This window comes from Schistocerca gregaria, chromosome X (assembly GCF_023897955.1).
Source record: "Schistocerca gregaria isolate iqSchGreg1 chromosome X, iqSchGreg1.2, whole genome shotgun sequence".
Taxonomy (NCBI): domain Eukaryota; kingdom Metazoa; phylum Arthropoda; class Insecta; order Orthoptera; family Acrididae; genus Schistocerca; species Schistocerca gregaria.
In genome coordinates this window covers 555,300,726-555,323,946 of record NC_064931.1, presented here as the reverse complement: position 1 = coordinate 555,323,946, position 23,221 = coordinate 555,300,726, and the positions used below count along the sequence as shown (strand labels likewise).

Genomic DNA, 23,221 nt, shown 5'->3' with positions numbered 1-23,221 from the left:
AAGGGTTAAAAGAATTACTCCTTATTGAGGGGAGGGGTTGGGGGAGGGATGAGCTAGCAGCAGCTTTAAAATGCTTTTGGGAGTCATGGCCCCATAAAAATAATGGCCTATGTAAAGGTGTGGTAAGTACCACATTGGCTGGATATAGGGCAGCAGAAAGGAAACGAGGACAAAAAGTAGTCAGAGCCAGATACCTGTGCACATGTGTTCAGAAACCCACCACACCATATTAAATGCCTTGCAAGTAATGGAGTGTAGTTTGGGATTAAATTGCCTACTCCTACTTCATTGAAGGATATCCTTACAGCTACACTTGTGTATTATTTTACAGTGGAATTAATATTGGCAGAGAATATTATGATGCTTCATAAAGTTAAGTCATTATTTTGTATTTTATTTTAAAATATATATCCTTTGTTTCCTATCCCAGAGACTGCTCTCCATGGAATACAATTCACATAATGTAATCAAATAGTGAGAGGTTAAGCGGTTTGATTATTTGATATAGATCTTTCACTTATCGTTATAAGTTTTATTCCACAGTAATTAAGTTCTCAGATTAAGTATAACTGAAGTTTGTGCATTGTTTCATGGTCAGAATAAAGTGACTGTGGAAGGTATGAGGCCCTCACATCGACCACCGAGCTCAGCTGATAGCACAAGTGGCTATTTCTCTTCTGGAGCGTCATATTCAGATGACTCTTCAGGTATGTAATGATATGACTATTTTTTGCTTTACAAATTCATTAAATGTAAGTGAAATGGACTAAATTAAATTTTCTGAATGTAAGATTCACTCTAGAAACAATCTCTAGGCTTTGGTTAAGCCATACTCTGTGACATCCTTTGTTCTGGGGGTACTAAGTCTGCAATGTATGCAAGAGAGCTTCTGTGGAGTTTGAAAAATATTTTAAAACACATTGGCAGAATGAATCTATTTAGGTGGGCTGTGAGTCATGCATTGGTATTTCTGTTAGTAAGGGCATTACATACAAAAGGCAGTGATCTGGATATCAGACATGGTCTGGTATACAGTTTTAATCTTTCAGAGGTTCAAGCACAATAACATTGTGAGGTGCATACATGAGAAAAAAATTCTTGGCCAATAGAATGTCAGTATTTATGAGGAGGTTAGAAGTATGAGAGCACCAACATAATCTAAAGATTGGATAGAGACAAAACAGATGAAAGTCTACATCAGTCCAAATGAGTGGATATTTTTTCCTTCCTGGAAGTTATGACTGAAACACTGAAACAACCATCCACCTGAGAAAGTAATTAAACAGTATAGTTCTACTATAATGCATTCTTGCCAACAACTGTTTGGGGAGGAGATTCATGACAATCACCAGAAATTATATTTTTGTATAGTTATATTAAGGTCAGTGTAAATTGTCAGTTACCATTGTTTCATCACAATATCTGAGGGCTGAGGAACAGAAGTAATAAGTTGCATCTGTTGATTAGAGTTGTAAAACCCAGATGAAATTACCTGTCTGATTGTATATCGTGTGACCAGCGGTGTAGATGTGTTACTGGAGTTAGATTAACATCTCACTTATGTAGAGCAGAAGCAGAGAAAGGTAAAGTTGCCGCTTTCATCACGAATCACCATATGTTTAAAAACATACACACTAATAAATTTTTTTTAGAGCAGTATTTCGAAGCATGTGCAACAGATGTAGATTTTTAAAATAAATCCTTTATAAATGTCCATTTGTATCAAGTGCCTGTGGGAAATTTTAATTTGTTCATAAATCAGCTAGAAGCCCTGTTGTCATATTTAAGAACAAAACAAAAAAGAAATTGTGGTTACTTGCAATTTTCGTACATATTTTTGAAATTCTTCCACCAAGAGTTTATTGCAGTCATTAACATCCCTCAAGTAAATTCCTACTGTAAACTAACTAATTAGTGAAGCTAATTCCTCCAAAAGAGCCATTGGTTATAATGTCAATTGAGATAAAACTAATGGATAAAATTATGCAAAATTATGCAAAACCAAGAAATAGTGTCATCTCAGACCATGAAATCCAGTTGTTAACACTGAGTGTTATCAGGATACAAATGTATTAATTCAGAATTAATAAGGTTAGTTAGTCAGCCAAAACTAGATTACTTTAGGAAATTGCTCAGATCCAAACTGGAGTGATATATACAGTGCAAATGACTTGAATGGAAAATACAACTAAAAACAGCTAAGTGCACATTATATTTCACTAAACTTTATTATTCTTAGTACAATTATAGTCTGCTCATAAGAGCTGTGGAAATAACATTTTATTTAATGAAATATTCTAAATTTATGACACCCGTCAACCATTGGATGCCAAAATTCAGCAACCCCCCCCCCCTCCCCCTCCGCAAACCAACTGTTTAATATGTTCATAAATATTTAAAACTTAAAATGTAATTCTTTCTAATATCCTTTGTTATAGATTTGCAACTGAAATTTTCTCTTTTCAAAAATGTGTAGTTTTACTAAAACATGTCAGTTTATGAAATATCCTAATTATAAAATGTAGCTTTCCAGAACATTCTTGATGGGCTTTAAAATTGCCAATGCACATTAAAATTTTCCCATACTAAGACAGTAACTATAATTTTGTGATTATTAACCTCTGGCATTAAATTGAAATAATTCATAACATGCAAATTGATCACTCACCATTTTTACAAACAATAAATATGGATGAAGTGAGAATTAATTGTTGCTGGGTTCAATACAATCATTTTAAAATTGTTTAAATTCTCTAATATTCATCAAGAAAAAGCAAAACAAAGAAGAAATTTGATGAGACCTAAGAGATACCAAACAGGCTGTAGACATAAGAAGTTCTCTACCAGTTTGAAAACCTTCCTACCCTGAAAGTAACTCAGATTGATGAAAGTATACAGAAAGCCATGGGTTGTACAAAAAATAAATATATTTTATTAGAAAAAGAGGGAAATGCAAGTGATACTCAGAAACAACCCTGATGTGTTATAGCACATTATAAGATAAGTGATTGAAGAAAGTAATCCCAGCATTGAAATGAATGCATAACAAGGGAAAAAGGCACAGCAGACAACAAATTAAAGAAAATATAGTAAAGGAGGAAATTGATAGGACCAGAATAGAGGCATAGCAGATAGATTTAAGAGTAAATGATGCATTGTTAATAGATTTATGCAGAGCTGCAAAGTTTCTTCAGAAGCATTTAAATCTTTTACTTAAAAATGCAACTGTCAGACTTAGTAAAAGCTGCCATGGTATATCTGATACTGGAACTTATAAATTAACAACATGAATATTACCTTCACTTCACCTGAAGAAGTACTTTTCATGGTAAACTCTTAAATAAATTTAAAAATTAAAAAAGTTAATTAAGGAGTGTTTTCCTGAATTTACTAAGATACTAAGTTTTTGCCTATCCAGTTATTTCCTGATTGGCTGTAATATGTAAAAATTAAGTGTCAGTATGACTAAGAAGTTAATGAAATAACATACAACATCCATACCACTACACTTTTGCCATAATTATCAAAAATTTTGGAAAAACTAATGTACAATAATACACTGCTTGGCAAAAAAAAGTTAAGCACCCCAAAGACATGGCTGGATGGCAATGTAACTTTGTAAACATACACACTATTGATGGGTATGTAACTGATTGGAGTTGCAGTTCTCTGTGACAGGTAGAACATTTGCTTGCATTAGAGTTGTTTATGTTAAGTGTTGTTACCAGACATGGCAGGGTGTATAAGATACATGAACAGTGTCAGATGTTCAGTAATCACTGTGAAGGATGCAGAGATGCTACATTATGAGACAGTGTTGTCAGTAGCTGGCAGAATTTGAAACAGTCATTATTGTAAATCCATATGGCCAGCTGGTCAACTTGTCAAATATTCAGTTTTGTGGGTAATTCAGATGTGACAGTGGCCTAGTGTTGAACTCCACAGGAACACAAAGGCAGGCATGCTTGACATCTATGTTCAGGTCTACTATGTCTGGGCATTATAAAGGGGAATCATCATTTTGTGTACCAAGCACTTTGCAACCACTTCACATCTGGACATGGAGTAGTGTACGCCCTGCAACATTCTGTATCATCCCACAGAACTGGTTGGAGACTAGCATTGGCTGAAATTTCTGTCCCATATGTAAGCTGCAATTAACACCAGAATACAAATAGCTGTGTTTGTAGTGAAGTCATAATTGAGAAGTGTGGGCTGGTAGTGAATGGTGTCATGTTGTGTCCAGTGACAAATCATGGTTCTACACTAGCCTGGATGACCATTGTTGCTGGATATGGTGGCAACCTGGGAATAAGTCCCATTCTTCCTGATAGAACATATGTGGGACCAGTTCATGTGTCACCTTTGTCCCACTGCCAATATCTGGGCTATCAAGGACAACAGCTATGGGCCAGCTTGTCTCAAGAGAAGATAGACTGGCTTTATGACACCCTTCTCAACCAAATCGGTACATGCTTCCAGACCAGAGAGGATGCAATTACCAGTGCAAAGCTTCTGTTTTTTTTTTATATACAGATGATGTAGAACATTTCAATAAATTGTAGATAAACTATACATTCAGAAATAACTGTTAATAACACTTTCATAAAAATAAATAAACAGTTTATAGCCATTTCTTTGTGGTGAAACTTCAAAAGCACACACTATATGCAGTTCAGGTCTTATAATATTTCCACATAACATATCTCTAAAATGTGATCATAAACAGATAGAGTGGGATGACAGTGTAAAATTCTTTGAACTACAACTTAATAATAAATTCAGTGCCAAAACAAATCCTTATTTGCAACTTGATTGTTGTCAGGCATAGGTGATAGCTGGCATACATCTTGTACTTTCATTTTATAATGTCATACATATTTATGGTAACTCATCAAGCCAAACTAAAGTTATGTCAACCCAGAATTGTTTTATACATATTATTTGTGGTGCAAATTCGAGAACATCCTGTTACAAGCCTATTCAAGGAATTGTGAATACTAATAGCTACTTCCTAGTATATATTATCCTTAATGAATTTTGTAATAAATAATTAATCCCTGTTTCAAACCAACAAGTCAGTTCAAAAAATCAGTACTGTAGTTGGGTCAGTATAAGCCTATTCAAGGAACTGGATATACTAACAGTACTTCCCAGTATATATACTCCTTAATGAATTTTATAATAAATAATGTATCCCTTTTTTAAACCAACAGGTCAGTTACACAATCAGTACTATAGTTGGGTCAGGATAAGCCTATTCAAGGAACTGGAAATACTAACAGTACTTCCAAGTATATACACTTATTAATGAATTTTATAATAAATAATATATTCCTTTTTCTAACAACATGTCATTTCATAGAATCAGTCCTATAGTTGGGTCAGAATAATGAAGTAATTGACAGGTATTTGTGTGGAGAACAATTACCATAGCAACAACAATCAGGGAATGAACTTAGTCATATCTATATACTTTTCATTGTTGTCATATTGCTCTACTACCTCAAGAGCTCGATACCACAGTCATTTGCAAACTAGTAGCAAAAGTTTGCATAAAATTGAAAAAAGTTATTACCAGCCTGTTAACCCTGCAGTAGGGGCATGCTATACTATTATGTAGTTAGACATGTGGGGAACTCCTGTCCACCATTTGATTTTTTAATCACTCATTGTATTTAATTTTTTTGTATCTTTGTGTATGTATGATGATGGAAATAAAACATAAATTTGAATAACAACATTAAATAAATTATTTCAGATACAGTTAACAAATACAGTATGTAAATGAGAAAAACATATCAACCGTTTTCATTTATCACACCATATCACAGTTAACTATCCTTTCTGCCTTGCACACTCATAGCAGCATCCTTTGTAACCTTCTCTGGGATTGTTTTGTGGTGTGGCTGCCGAATTTATGCCCAGTAAAACACATGCATGGCATTGTAATTCAATGGGATTTTTAGGGACAGCAGATCTGTACTGAATTTGAGGTTTCATCATTTCTCAGGCCAACCTCTGTAGAAATTCTGTGCTTTCCACTGATTAATATATTATAGAATTTTCTCAGTATATGCACCTCAGAGTTAGAAGTCTTTATCATCCTTCTTTGTGTTTCATCTGGCATCACTCAAATAGATTGTAGATTAGATTAGATTCAGTTTTCGTTCCATAGACCCAAACAATGAGATGATTCTTGTGGGTGTGGAACATGTCAGAAAGTATAACATAAAACATTTGAATATAGTACATGCTACCCTGATCATTTTCAGAAGATAGTCAAAATAGGTTAATATAATGCAGTAAACAGGAGCGGCTAATATTTGCAGAATTAACGTGCTGCTGGCCGCAGTGGTCTCGCGGTTCTAGGCGCTCAGTCCGGAACTGTGCGACTGCTTTGGTTGCAGGTTCGAATCCTGCCTCGGGCATTAATGTGTGTGATGTCCTTAGGTTAGTTAGGTTTAAGTAGTTCTAAGTTCTAGGGGACTGATGACCTAAGATGTTAAGTCCCATAGTGCTCAGAGCCATTTGAACCATTTGAATTAACGTGCTGTCAGAATGAAACACTGCTATGCACTATAAATAAATTTAACATACACAAAATACCTAATCTTGACCGTTGTGACCAAGTGTTGTCAAAACTGAAATCTAACTGATATTTTTACTTAAGCTGGCTTAGTCTTTGTTAAGATCTATGGAGCAGAAGGAGTTGCCTATCAAAAAGTGTTTCAAACTCTGTTTAAACCATGCTTTATCTGAAACCAAGTTTTTAATGGTTGCTGACAATTTATTGAAAATGTATGTTCCTGAATAATGGACCCCGCTTTGGACCAAGGTATGTGATTTTAGGTCTTTATGTAGATTGTTCTTATTTGTAGTATTAATACTATGTATTGAGCTATTTGATGGAAATAGAGATGTATTACTTGCAACAACTTTCATTAAGGAATAAATATACTGAGAAGCAGTGGCTGGAATACAAATTTCCTTGAACAGGTTTCTACATGATGTTCTTGAATTTACACTACAAATGATTGTTATCACATGCTTTTGCACCCTAAAAACTTTTGCTCAGTTTGATGAGTTGCCCCAGAATATGATCCCATATGACATAACAGAATGAAAGTAAGCAAAGTGTGCAAGTTATTTTATATTTATATCTCCTACATCTGACATCATTCTCACTGCAAATAAAGACTTGTTTAGGTGCTTAAACAATTCTTAGTATGCCTTTCCCATCTGAATTTATTATTGAGTTTTAATCCCAGAAATTTAACACTGTCAACCTCTTCAATCTGCATGTCTTCATACATTGTACTCATGCAGAAAGGACATCTCTTACAGCTTCTGAATTGCATATAGTGGGACTTCTCAAAGTTTAATGGCAGTGAATTAGCTTTAAACCACTCATTAATGTCAGTGAAAATTTGGTTAACAGCCATTTCTCAATCTGTAATTAACTTTATACTTACTGCAACGTTGTATCATCTGCAAACAAAACACACTTAGCGTCTGGCAATCTAACAGATGAGAGGTTATTAATGTACACAAGAAAAAGCTATAGACCCAAGATGGAATGTTGGGGAACACCACATGTAATTAATTCCCAGTCAGATGAAGACTGACTGCTTACTGCACAGGTACTTTGAACTGACACCCTTTGTTTCGTGTTGGATAGATAAGACTCAAACCATTTCGCAGCATTGCAGGTGACACCATAATATTCAAATTTACTTAAGAGAATGCTGTGCTTCACACAGTCAAAGGCTTTGACAGGTCACAGAAAATGCCAGTAGCCTTTAATTTATTATCTAATGAATTAAGTAGATTCTCATTGTAAGTGTAAATATCTTTCTGTATACCAGAACCCTTATGAAATCCAAACTGTGACTTGCAAAATACATTGTTTGCAGCCAGATGCTTAAGCAAATGCTTGAACACAGCCTTTTCAAATATTTCTTAAAAAGCTGGCAAAAGTGAAAATGGTCGATAGTCTGATGGTATCTCTTTATCCCTCTTCTTGTAAAGAGGCTTGACTTCAGTATAATTTAACAAGTCTGGAAATGTTCTGCTGATAAGAGATTGATTGCACAAATAATTTAAGGTAGAACTCCACTTGCACGAGCACGCCTTCAGTAACTTTGTTGATATGTTATCATACTCACTGGATTACTTAGATTGTCAGGATTTTATGATGGATTTGACTTCTCTGGGAGACATGAGTGTCATTTTCATTTTACTGAAGTTATTTTTAAAGACTGGTCTCAGATACTCTATTGCACTGTTCACTGAACCTGATAACCCCAAGCTGTCTGCAACAGAAATGAAGTACTTGTTTAAGAGGTTTGCAGCAGTACATGTACTTGTTACCAAACTCTCATTTATTTTTAGAGCTATCTGCTCCTCTTCCTTTTTGGCCCCACCTGTCTCTATCTTCACAATATCCCATATAGTTTTTATTTTGTTACCTGATGTAATTATCTTTTTCTCATAATAAAGCTGGATTACTTGCTTCAATATTTTGCAGTATTCTTTGTAATACATTACAATTCTAACATCAGAACTGTTCCTAGATAGTGCATACAGTCTCCTTTTTGTCCTATATGATAAATTTATGCCTTGTGTAATCCACCATTTATATTTTGACTTCTGTGTGATTTGAGTTACCTTTAGGGGAAAACAATTCGGAAGACTTCTCTCCATTGAGAATGACATGCTGCATTCTGTTATCTAGGAACTCTTCAATCCGATCACATAATTGGTCTGATAGTCCATATGCACTTACTTCGTTCATTAAATGACTGTGGGGAACTGTATCGAACAACCTGCAGAAGTCAAGAAACACGGCATCTACCTGGGAACCCGTGTCTACAGCCCTCTCAGTCTCATGGACAAATATTGTGAGCTGGGTTTCACACGATCATCTTTTTTAAAACCCATGCTGATTCCTACAGAGTAGATTTCTAGTCTCCAGAAAAGTCAGTATACTCGAACATAATGCGTGTTCCAAAATTCTACAACTGATCGACATTAGAGATATAGTTCTGCACATCTGTTCCACGTCCCTTCTTGAAAATGGAAATGACCTGTGCCCTTTTCCAATCCTTTGAAACGCTATGCTCTTCTAGAGACCTACGGTACACCACTGCAAGAAGGGGGGCAAATTCCTTCACATACTCTGTGCAAAATCAAACTGTTGTCCTATCAGGTCCAGCAGCCTTACCTCTTTTGAGTGATTTTAATTTTATTTCTATTCGTCTGTCATCTATTTCAATATCTATCATTTTGTCATCTGTGCAATAATCTAGAGAAGGAACTACAGTGCAGTCTTCCTCTGCAAAACAGCTTTGGAAAAAGACATTTAGTATTTCGGCCTTTAGTCTGTCATCCTCTGTTGCAGCACCATTTTGGTCACAGTGTGTCTGGACATTTTGCTTTGATCCACCTACCGCTTTGACATAAGACCAAAATTTCTTAGGATTCTCTGCCAAGTCAGTACACAGAGCTTTACTTTCAAATTCATTGAACACCTCTTGCACAGCCCTCCTCACACTATGTTTCGCTTCGTGTAATTTTTGTTTCTCTTCAAAGGCTTTGGCTATGTTTATGTTTGTGGTGAAGTTCCCTCTGCTTCCGCAGCACTTTTCTAACTTGGTTGTTGTACCATGGTGGCTCTTTTCTATCTCTTATGATCTTGCTTGGCGCATACTCATCTAATGCATATTGTACGACGGTTTTGAACTTTGTCCACTGATCATCAACACTATCTGTAATTGAGACAAAACTTTTGTGTTGAGCCATCAGGTACTCTGAAATCTTCTTTTTGTCACTTTTGCTAAACAGAAAAATCTTCCTACCTTTTTTAATATTTCTTTTTATGGCTGAAATCATTGATGCAGTAACCACTTTATGATTGCTGATTCCCAGTTCTGTGTTAACTGTTTCAAATAGTTTGGGTCTGTTTGTCACCAGAAGATCTAATATGTTATTGCCAGGAGTCAGTTCTCTGTTTAACTGCTCAAGGTGGGTTTCAGATAATGCATTTAAAAAAAAATTTCACTGGATTATTGTCCCTGCCACCCATTATGAATGTTTTAGTCTCCCAGTCTATATCTGGCAAATTAAAATCTCCACCCAGCACTATAACATGGTCGAGAAATCTACTCAAAATATTTTCCAAATTTTCAATAAATCAACATTAAAATTCCCAGCAACCACTATTTCGTTGTTAACCACTATTTCCTATAAAATACATTAAAGAAGTAAACATTTAAGAATGCATAAGTAATTGCTCATAGTTAACATAGATGCTATATATCACATTAATAAAAAATTCAAGTATTGTTCTTACAATGAATTTAGTATGAAATAATTTTAAAAAAGAGAAAAAATTCCTTCAGGAATTTTTATGTACTTACATGCATGGTGGACAGTTGTAGCCCCACACACTTCAGCATTGCTAACAGTTTAGCTGTTCAACTAGTGTTCAATTTAAATGGACCTTCAAAAATAAACCCATTTCAAAGGTACTAAGCACAGGAAGGCTGCAACTTCAAATATAACAAACAATCACATTCCAAACGTGCTGGGTGACAGGTGTACCTCACATGCTCTCTGCAGGGTTAAGCAAACCCAATACTGCTTGTTGAATGACTGCATTTAAGTGTATCGAGAACTGAAGTGTATAGTTGCTGCTGCCACATCTGTATCGAGTGCCCTGGGCAAGGTGAACTTGTGACTTTTTCACCTTCCATGCTTGACTGTCAGGTACTTTGTTATTTTAATGTAACTTACTTTGGTCCAGAAAGGCTTCCAGTATTCAGGAACACACATTTGCGATAACTTTCCAGCAGCATAAAATGTTTAGCTACTAATAGAATACAATTTAAAAGAAAAAGCATACAGGGTTTATTGGTGACCAACTCCTTCTACTCCTGAAGAATTTCTCAGCAGAAGTAACTGATATTTATATTGTCAATAGTATGAAATAACATGAGTGTTATGTAAATACAGTGTCTGCACATCTTTTGTGTGGTAATGTGGTCTGTGTTAGAAAGTGTTGTTAATTATATAATGGGATTAGGTAAGTTTGTTGTTGTTGTGGTCTTCAGTCCTGAGACTGGTTTGATGCAGCTCTCCATACTACTCTATCCTGTGTAAGCTTCTTCATCTCCCAGTACCTACTGCAACCTACATCCTTCTGAATCTGCTTAGTCTATTCATTTCTTGGTCTCCCTCTACAATTTTTACCCTCCACGCTGCCCTCAATACTAAATTGGTGATCCCTTGATGCCTTAGAACATGTACTACCAACTGATCCCGTCTTCTAGTCAAGTTATACCACAAACTCCTCTTCTCTCCAATTCTATTCAATACCTCCTCATTATAGTTATGTGATCTACCCATCTAATCTTCAGCTTCTTCTGTAGCACCACGTTTTGAAAGCTTCTAATCTCTTTTTGTTCAAACTATTTATCGTCCATGTTTCACATCCATACATGGCTACACTCCATACAAATACTTTCAGAAACGACTTCCTGGTGCTTAAATCTATACTCTATGTTAACAAATTTCTCTTCTTCACAAACACTTTCCTTCCCATTGCCAGTCTACATTTTATATCCTCACTACTTTGACCATTTAGCTCCCCAAATAGCAAAACACCTTTACTACCTTAAGTGTCTCATTTATTAATCTAATTTCCTCAGCATCACCCGACTTAATTTGACTACATACCATTATCCTCGTTTTGCTTTAGTTGATGTTCATCTTATATCCTCCTTTCAAGACACTGTCCATTCTGTTCAACGGCTATTCCAAGTCCTTTGCTGTCTCTGACAGAATTACAATGTCATCAGCAAACCACAGAGTTTTTATTTCTTCTCCATGGATTTTAATACCTACCCCAAATTTTTCTTTTGTTTCTCTTGCTGTTTGCTCAATATACAGATTGAATAACATTGGGGAGAAGCTACAACACTGTCTCACTCCCTTCCCAACCACTTCTTCCCTTCCATGTGCCTCGAATCATATAACTGCCATCTGGTTTCTGTACAAATTGTAAATATCCTTTCGCTCCCCGTATTTTAACTCTGCCACCTTCAGTATTTGAAAGAGACTATTCCAATCAACATTGTCAAAAGCTTTCTCTAAGTCTACAAATGCTATAAACATAGGTTTGCCCTTCCTTATTCTTTCTTCTAAGATAAGTCGTAAGGTCAGTATTGCCTCACACGTTCCAGTATTTCTACGGAATCCAAACTGATCTTCACCAAGGTCAGCTTCTACTAGTATCTCCATTTGTCTGTAAAGAATTCGTGATAGTATTTTGCAGCCATGGCTTATTAAATTGATAGTTCAGTAATTTTCACATTTGTCAACACCTGCTTTCATTGGGATTGGAATTATTATATTCTACTTGAATTATGTGGGTATTTTGCCTGTCTCATATGTCTTGCTCACCAGATGGTAGAGTTTTCTTAGGCATGGCTCTCCCAAGGCTGTCAGTAGTTCTAATGGAATGTTGTCTACTCCCGGGGAATTGTTTTGACTCATATCTTTCAGTGCTCTGTCAAACTCTTCATGCAGTATCATATCTCCCATTTCATCTTCATCTACAGCCTCTTCCATTTCAATAATATTGTCCTCAAGTGCACCGCCCTTGTATAGACCCTCTATATACTCTTTCCACCTTTCTGCTTTCCATTTTTTTTTGCTTAGAACTGGGTTTCAGTCTGAGCTCTTGATATTCTCACAAGGGGTTCTCTTTTCTCCAAAGGTCTCTTTAATTTTTCTGTACACAGTATCTATCTTACGCCTAGTGATATATGCCTCTACATCCTTACATTTGTCCTCTAGCCATTCCTGATTAGCCATTTTGCGCTTCCTGTTGATTTCATTTTTGAGACATTTGTATTCCTTATTGCCTGCTTCATTTACTGCATTTTTATGTTTTCTCCTTTAATCAATGAAATTCAATATTTCTTCTGTTACCCAAGGATTTTACTAGCCCTCATCTTTTTACCTACTTGATCCTCTACTGGCTTCGCTACTTCATTCCCCAAAGCTACCCATTCTTTTCTACTGTATTTCTTTCCCCCATTCCTGTCAATTGTTCCCTTATACTCTCCCTGAAACGCTGTACAAATTCTGGTTTAGTCAGTTTATCTTGGTACCATCTTCTTAAATTCCCACATTTTTTCAGTTTCTTCAGATTTAATCTAAAGTTAATAACCAATACATTGTGGTCAGAGTCCACAACTGCAGCTGGAAATGTCTTACAATTTAAAACCTGGTTCCTAAATCTCTGTCTTACCCCTGTATAATCTATCTGATAGCTTCTAGTATCTCCAGGCTTCTTCCATGTATACAACCTTGTTTCATGATTCTTCAACCAAGTGTTAGCTATGATTAAGTTATGATCTTTGCAAAATTCTACCAGGTGACTTCCTCTTTAATTTCTTACCCCCAATCCAATTAGGTATATATACAATTAAATATTTGTGATAGTTTGTTATTCACTGTCAAGTGAACAGGTGTTTCCTACTTTGAATTATTCCACCTCTGTAAATCTTGCTTCATGTAGAATCTTTGGAAAGAACATTAGTATGTGTAATCTTTTCCAAACATCTGAAATGTATGTTATTTATGACATTTTCTACAGGCCTTGGGTAGCTTATCTTCATGTATTTATGGAATGAGAAAACAGTATCCATTTGTCTCAAGCCATAATAGATAACATTTAGAGTGAGACAAAAAAAGTAATATTAATGATATTTAAGAATGTTTTGCTTATACCTTATATTATGAAGAAAGATAAGAGACCAACCCAATTAATAAAACCAAACAATTATCCAAATGGACCTGTGAATTTAAAGTGGTTTTGATGGAAATGCAACTCTGAATGCAAAAACAGAACTCACCAAAGAACCATCATAACTGGATAAAATTTTTGGATGTAAGAAAACATGCCATCAAAGGTATTTATAGGATAAAACAGTTTTTCTGCAATAATGGTCTAGTACAAATTGAGGAAAAATTCAAGAACAACACATGTGACTTCCATATGACATTCAAATTAAATCTCAGCAACTACAATCGCCCAAGATTACATGTTAAGGGCTCTGATGGTAAAGTTATGTAGAATAGCAATGATAACTGTAATATTCAGGCATATTAACTTGAATTCCTTTTTAACCCTGAGGTTCCAAATTCAAATTCAGGCTCAAAAACAGAATACTGATCCATGCTGATATCTCCTCCACAATAGAAGAAATTACACAGACTATACAATCTCACAGGAGAGGTAATTACACAGACTATACATTCTCCAAAGGGTAGCAAGGCATCAGGGGAAGGTTTGATAATTGTTAAAATATTTAAGACTGCAGAAAGGTGTCACTTTATGAACTGAGAAATCTCCGACACCTGGGGAATGAGAAATTTCCATTCTCTGCATTGATCCATTCACTCCATAAGTAAAATGGCAGAGTGGACATAATCAACTATCTTTTCATCTATCTTCATTCAATAGCCTTTAATTTTTAACTGTGTTCTCTCTTACCTGAAATATATAAATAAGAAATTCATAGTGATATTTTTTAGATTTCAAAAATTCATGATTCAGTTGAGCAAACAATTCTTCTTAAAAACCTGAAAGAAATTGCCAACAAAACAATGCCTAATATTCAGACTTTTACTGACATAACATACACTACACACAGAGCAAATTTTTTACATATAGTTTTCTTGTTTCAGTTACTCTGTTTTTTATACAATGGGGCACTGTAGTTACTTAAATTGTGCTCACCTCTTCCTATTTATTTTGTATTTTCAGTGAAGTAAATCTGTCTGTAGTCATTTAATTTCAAATTTTCTAGTGCAAAATTATTATTATCAAGATAAAAATATAAGCCTTTGTTTTATAGATTACAAAATAGGTCACAACATCATAAACTTATAGACATTCTCATAAGAATAGATATATATCAGGAAGACATAAGCTGCATACAGAACTTGTGTTAAAATCAAGACAGCGTAAGTTAGGTTTGATAATGGGATCACTGACAAGGTTGCATTCCGTCACCTCTGTTACTAAATTTGTAGTCAGAAGAATTCTTTCAGGAAGCTCTTGATGATGTAGAAAAAGGTAAATAGGTTAATGGAGCCTTTATCAACAACATTCGCTATGCTGTAGCTGCAGTACTCATTGCTGATAATGAAGATAATCTTTAGCAACTTATCAATGTAGTTGGAGATTTCAGCTGTAATGCAAATCATGACTGTCATGTGACAACTGGAGTCCTTTACAAATACAAATCAACTATTTGATGGCTCCTTCATACAGAGTTTAGACAACATTAATTACTTTGACACATGGCTGTGTGAAGATTAAGAGATCAGAAATGGAGACAAAATATCACATCAGCTGTAATGGTTCCATAAAATTCAAGAAAATTTTCACAAGTTCAGATCTAGACCTAATCCTTAGAGTTTGATATTTAGGATGCTATATCTGGTCTGTACTTCTATATGGTTTTTAGGAACAGACACTAAATACAACAGTAAAAGAGATCCAAGCCTTTGAAATTTGGATTTACAGTATAATACTTAATATACCAAAGATAGCAGACGAAACTGCCACTGACCTGATGTGATTGATACAGAAACACTGAGAATGTTAACGTCTTTAAAAAGAAAAAAAACGCGCACCTGGAACATAGCTTATGGAGTACTAAATACACAGCAAAGAAATGAGGTTTTGACAGGTAAGAATGTTACCAAACTATCATTTTAATAAATGGTGCATGCAAAACACTGACATGAATTATTTATGGAAGAATGGAGAAACTGGTAGGAAAGATCAGTCTGAATTCCAGAGAAATATAGGAATATGTGAGGCAATACTGACTCTAAGACTTACCTTTTTAATACAATCTTTGAAATTCTAAAGGTAGCAGGAACAAAATACAGGGAGTGAAAAGTTGTATATGACTTTTCCAGAAACCAGATATTAGTAATCGGGCATGGACGGAGAGCAATGGTTGAGAAAGGACTGAGACAGAGTTGTAGCTTACCTCAATGTTATTCTGTCCATACATAGAGCAGGCAGCAAAGGACATAAAAGAAAAAATTGGAGAAGCAATTAAAATTTGGGGTATTGGGCAGCATGCAAATAATATAGCTGGGCTTTACTTTTTGTTACTTCGTTAATGTGAAAAGTCACTTACATTGTCTGTGCATGCCTTACACCTACCTTCACCATTTACAAGAGCGTGAAAACTATTTTTGTGGTCAGCCAGAAAGCAAGGGAGAACATACTGACCAAAATTTTGACTCTGCATGTCCACATTACTAATTATGCTTGCTGAAAGAAAATGTTCCTACCTGCTATTTACTCAGTGGGATCAGGAACATTGTCTGTAAGTAAAAGTTTGGAATTTCATTTAATTGATATATTCTGTTAAAATTCACATGCACAAAATATAATGATATTCCTAATAATAATAATAATACTTTGCAAACAACAAATAGAAACAGTAGATCACATCACAAGTGTATGTACAATACTAGCAAATACAGAATACCCCAGAAGACATGACAATGTAGCAAAAATAATACATCAACAACTTGCCATACAACATAAACTAATAAAACAACACATTCCCACATACAAGTATGCACCACAAAATGTACTGGAGAATGATGAATACAAATTATACTGCAACAGAACCATTATAACAGATAAAACAACACCATATAACAAACCTGACATCATACTCACCAATAAAAAGAAGAAATTAACAAAACTAGTCGAAATATCCATACCCAATACAACAAATTTACAGAAGAAAACAGGAGAAAAAATTGAAAAATACATCCAACTGTCTGAAGAAGTCAAGGACATGTGGCATCAGGATTATATACTGATTATACTATCAACTACAGGAGTCATACCACACAATATCCACCAGTACATCAACGCAATAGAGCTACATCCAAACTTATATATACAACTACAGAAATCTGTAATTATTGATATTTGTTCAATTACCTGAAAGTTCCTAAATGCAATGCAACATATACTGTACAGTTAAAAGGAAGTCACGCTTGATCAAGATCCACGTCACTTTCCATTTTTAACCAGACATAATGTCTGAGAAAGAAAAGAAATAATAATAATAATAATGTCCCCATCTGAAACAGCACTATTAACAGTTCAGAGGTGACCTCCATGGAAATAATATATTTAGCAAAATATATTAATTTGTTCATTCTGGGACTTCAGAATGTTAACACTAATATACTGAAGCATACAATGACAAAGTTTGGAAAATCCTTTGTATGTTAAGTACAGGCATGTTATGATGAAGTGGCACTAGTAGTAGTGAACAAGTGTAAGTCCTGGTACACTCAATTGCTTCTGTATCTCTCACAATGATACAGCGCTTGTTTCATCTCGAAGAGCAGTTGAACAGAATTGATAAAGTCATAAATGGAGCCTATAAGAACAGTATTAACATAAATAAATAAATAAATAAAAGTGAAACAGGGTAATGGAATGCAGTTAAATTAAATCAATCAGTGGTGAGGGACTCTTATTATGGAATGAGACACTAAAAGTACTAGATGAGTTTTGCAATTTTGGTAGCAGAACAGCTGATGATAGCCAAAGTAGATAGGATATAAAATATAGACAAGCAATACCAAGAGAAGCTTTTATGAAGATGAGAAATTTGTTAACATTGGATACACGCTGAGGAGTCAAAGAAACTGGTACACCTGCCTAATATTGTGTAGGGCGCCCATGCAGAAGTGCCACAACACAATGTGGCATGGACTCAACTAATGTCTGAAATAGTGCTGGAGGGAATTGACTCCATGAATCTTGCAGGGGGTGTCTCCCTAAATAAGATACAAGCAGTATATTGCTCCCTCCTATGTATATCTCGGGAAGAGACCATGAGGATAAAATCAGAGAGATTAGAGCCCACACAAAAGCATACCGACAATCCTTCTTTCCACGAACAATACGAGACTGGAATGGAAGGGAGAACCAATAGAGGTACTCAGGGTACCCTCCATCACACACCGTCAGGTGGCTTGTGGAGTATGGATGTAGATGTAGATGTAGATGTAGATGTGAGTACGAGTGGGTGGAGATCCCTTCTGCATGGCATGTTGCAAGGCATCCCAGATGTGCTCAATAATGTTCATTTCTGGGAAGTTTGGTGGCCAGCGGAATTGCTTAAATTCAGAAGAGTGTTCGGAAAGCCACTGTGTAACAATTCTGGATGTGTGAGGTGTCACACTGTCCTGTGGGAACTGCCAAAGTCCATCGGAATGCAAAATGGGGGTAAATGGATGCAGGTGATCAGGCAGGATGCTTACATGTGTGTCACCTGTCAGAGTCGCATCTAGACATATGAGGGGTCATCCCATATCACTCCAACTGCACATGCCCCACACCATTACAAAGCCTCCACCACCTTGAATGGTCCCCTGCTGACATGCAGGGTCTGTAGATTTATGAGGTTGTCTCCATACACATATACGTCCATCCACTCAATACAATTTGAAACAAGACTTGTCTGTCCAGTCAACATGTTTCCAGTCATCAACAGTTTAATGTTGGTGTTGACGGCCCAGGCGAGGCATAATGCGGTGGGGCGCGCAATCATCCAGGATACATGAGTGGGCCTTCAGCTCCAAAAGACCATATTGATGATGTTTTTGTTGAATGATTCACATGCTGACACTTTTTGATTGCCCAACATTGAAATCTGCAGCAATTTGTGGAAGGGTTGCACTTCCGGCACGTTGAATGATTCTCTTCAGTCATCATTGGTCCCATTCTTGCAGGATCTTTTTCTGGTCAGAGAAATGTCTGAGATCTGATGTTTTACTGGATTCCTGATGTTCATTGTATACTCATGAAATGGTCATATGGGAAGATCCCCACTTCGTCACTACCTCATAGAAGCGGTGTCACATTGCACGTGCACCAACTGTAACACCATGTTAAAATTTACTTAAATATTGATAACGTGGCATTATAGCAGCAGTAACCAATCTAACAACTGCACCAGACAAATGTCTTTTTAGGCATTGCTGACCACAATGCCATATTCTGCCTGTTTACATATCTCTGTATTTGAATATGCACACCTATACCAGTTTCTTTGGTACTTCTGTGTGGTCTTGACCGTCAGAAAGTCTTTTCTGAAGGTATATGTCTGGAGGCTCACCTTGTATGGAAGTGCAACCTGGATGAATAACATTTGAGACTGAAAGTGAATAGAGTGTTTGGCTCAAAGACCACAAGAATAACAAAAGCAACAATAATAAAACAACAACAAATACACTGAGCTGCAAAACTTAAGGATGAGATAGAGAAAGTAACATAACATATTAAATACTTAATGTAATTGATTGGAAGTGCAGAAGCATGTTGCTAGATGTATTGCAGTTATTGTGAACAAAGTAGAATGTTGGGTATCACATGATATCAGGTCAGCAAGACTATAATGCCAAATGGGGCTGACTTTGCAACAGAAACCAGTTGAAGAAATGTAAAAAGACACTGTGTGTCAATCAGTGAGCAATTACAGTGCAGTGTGGTGGTATTCTTAATTAAAAAATGGCCCTGGGACAAATTTGATTGGTTTCTCATATGGATGAATCATCAGGAACCTAGAAAAAGGACAGAGAGTGATGAATGTAGCCCAGGAGTTCCATATTGCTCACTTCATTGTTTCAGATTCATGAGAAACATTCAAAATAACTGACACTGCAACCCAAAGGCAAGGAGGCAGTTTACCATGGCATCATATGACCACCACATTGTACAATAGACAAGAAGGGACCCATGTCAAACTGCATGCAACTGCTACGATATTTAACAGGACTGTCCACAGTGGTACTGCAACTGCATGCAGGTGGTCTCTTTATGCAATGAAGAGTATGTTGTGTTCCACTGACACCCACGCATCAGTGCTAGTGATGGTAGGAAGAGCATAGAGACTGGACCACAAAGGATTAGGGTCATGTGCCTTTCTCTAATAATAATGGAATCAGTCTGAGTAGTGATTCTGGATGCACTCTCATATGGTGAGGGTTGTGAATGCATAATGCACCCAGGAACATTATTCGACATTATTGTTTTTGTGGTTCAGACTTTACAAATTGAATTAGGCATAATGTTACATGGACATACTGGCCCCCAAATCTTTGAACACAGTGGACTAACAAGTCAATGTTATTGCAAAACTGTAACTCTTTCCCATGTGGCTCTTTCTGGGGTACATTCAGCCATGAAGTCATTCATGTAGAGGACATAGTGCAAATGCAAAACTGCACGAGTGGAGGAGCTCTTGGTACAAGAGGATATATTGTGAATGGGCTGGTCCGTATATTCTCTCCATCTTAAATCCTATTAAACAAATTTGGAATTTATTGGGAAGACATACTGTAACATATCCAAGTGCACAAATCACCATCCAGTTGTTGTCAGCCACACTGGTAGAGAAATGGAACGTCCTACCACTCTTTACCAACCTAGTGGTCAGCATTAGAGCATGTTGCAGAGCATGCATTGCTGTCTGTGAAGATCACACACCCTATTAAGGAACATTTTTTGTAATATTCAGGGTACTATAAAAATAGTGGGGACTTCAGTGTAGTTATTGTCTCTGACTCAAAGTGTCATTTCTGTTTGTCCTATACCATTTTTTTTTCCAGTTACTTGCTGCACTATACTGTAGCAGTTCTTTCTATATATCATCAAAATTTCGTCAAGCTATGTCACTTGACAGTGACACATGATGAAACAGTTATTTCCATCTTTAAGTTTTGCACACCAATGTACATATTTCTACAGTTGATAATAGAAGGGAAGATCAAGGGTAAAAGAAGAAAATGGCAAACAAGAATATATTGGCTATCTAACATAAAGCAGTGGACAAGATTATCAACTCCAAGTCATCTACTGCATACTGTGTTTCATAGACTAAGTTGCATCATGTTGTCACTAACATCCATTAATGAATGACCAGAAGAAGTAGAGGAAGACAAAGAAGAAGCAGTGGAAGAAAAAGAAGAAGAAAAACCTGACACTGCATGCTGAAAAACTTATGACAGGAGCTAAACAGTCCTGAAATATTCACATGATAGTATGTTATGTGGGAGAGTATGCCTTAGAATCTATTTCCTTCCCAATAAATTCATAGTCCAATGGCCAAAGAAGATAAATCACATGGAACTCATGATGAATTTTGATTAGTGTGGTAGCATTATGATTACTCATCTGAAAACTTGATCTATTTGTGCATCCAGAAATGAAATGTCCTTTCTGGAACAAAAATAATGGAAGGAATAAAGGAAGGTAACCACTCACTTTGTTGTTGAGGAATTTTTCAGTTGACAGGCACATCAACAAAGATTGTAGATGGTGCTGATCTTTTGGTCAATGACCCTGTGGACTATCTTGCTAGCTAGAAAAAAGCATACACACACACAAACACACACACACACACACACACACACACACACACACACACACACACACACACACACACACACACACACACACACACAACTCCATTGTTCTGGTCACCTATGTTATATTACACACACAGGATAAATATGAATAAAACTGGCAAACAACAGGGAAGGATTCCTGACTGGAAATGAGGAAAAATGTCCTATGTTGGTAGATGGCACTGATGAATGAAAGTACTTCTTATTATGTGTTTCTTTTGTGCTTAAGACTGTGTGACTGATGTAGCATACTGTAAGCAGTGGAACAGTTTATTGGTAAAGAGGACTTATGACATAAATTCCACAATTGTGACAGTCTGGTGCAAAAACCATCAACAAAATTCTTCCTATAGTAAGAAAGCCACTGCTGATAATCCTTGCACTCATTGCAGGTGACAGGGATAGTAACAGTTGTCATGCAGGATGCACGTAATCATACTTTAGCTTACACTATGTTGGCTGGGAACTTGCCTGGAGCTGTATTAGAGTTCATCTCAATATCCTGTAGAACCTGAGCCTTCAAATGTGGTGTATGCACAGTCTGCTGCCTTCCTGCATGTTTGTCTGTCTGAAAGGACCCATGATCACACAAACACCCAAAAAGACCTTGAAATGCAGTGTTATGTGGTTGGTGTCTGTGAGGGTACTTGTTTTGGCATAGCTGTGCTGCCTCTTGACTGATTCCATCTGCTTGGCCATATACAGACTCCATCTTGGCTTGTTCCTGACATGAATACTGGACCATTTTGCTGCTTACAGTATGCTGCATCAGTCAAACAGCCTGCAACACACAAGGGACCCTCTGCAAATTTTCAGAGGAACTTTCATTTGTGAGCGCCATCTACCTTGGCAACGATACATTTATAGGCACATGTTCATAGGACCTTTTTTCTTCCATTTCCATGTAAGAATCAGTCCCTGAAGTTTGTCATTTTTTTTTAAATGTTCACCCTACATAATACAGTCAGTCGTATTTGTTGTCAAAACAGGTAATTGTGCCATGACACTACTATCATTGAAATTGCAACTCCAGGAAGGATACCAAATACTAAAGTTTCACTTATTGTGCATATAGTGTATAGTAGGCAGAATACATGAATAAATTTGTTAGTGATTTGGGGGTATATAGTGTGTGAGATTTAATACATAGAACTGCTACCTCAGGTAGTGATAAAGACTCTAACCTGAGTGGGCATGCATGTTACTGTGGCTGGTGAGTGGTGGCACACTAGTTTCTTGGCCTCCCATGGTCTTATAATTTCAATAAGTTTGGGGTCTCAAGAATGTGCTGACCCATAATGATGATGACATTTGCTGTCTGGCAACATTTACTTTACTTGGAGCTTCCACACATGGGAATGTCCATCATGATGTGGTATGCAGAACTCACCTGGAAATATAATGTCAGTGCTGCTCCTGTGTCCAGAGTTGTCATTAGGTGCACCACTGTCAATGCACCTCTTTTTTCTGATGTATCAAGGGAAGTTGCAACAGTGGTCGCCTACTGACAGACTAAGCCTTCAGATGTCATACTACTCTCCATTTTGGAAATTACCTTGTTGCAAAGAAGCCCTTTTCTGACTAGAGTTATGTGAAATGGCTGAACAATCTTGTACAGCTGAATGAACAAGATGTCTGTCCTATTGGACACTAGTCACATGGGCAGTGAGATCCACATGGT

At 36.4% G+C, this 23,221-nt stretch overlaps 1 protein-coding gene across 3 annotated transcripts in view; it reads left to right on the top strand.

Annotated features, from left to right (window-relative positions):
* The window catches only part of LOC126297832 (intermembrane lipid transfer protein VPS13A-like), a 759,301-nt gene that overhangs the window by 338,758 nt on the left and 397,322 nt on the right, over positions 1-23,221 (top strand). For all 3 annotated transcript variants that reach the window (XM_049989081.1, XM_049989080.1, XM_049989079.1), the window contains exon 29: positions 599-707. In XM_049989081.1, the coding sequence (XP_049845038.1) occupies positions 599-707 (109 nt within the window). The remainder of the gene's footprint in view (positions 1-598; positions 708-23,221) is intronic.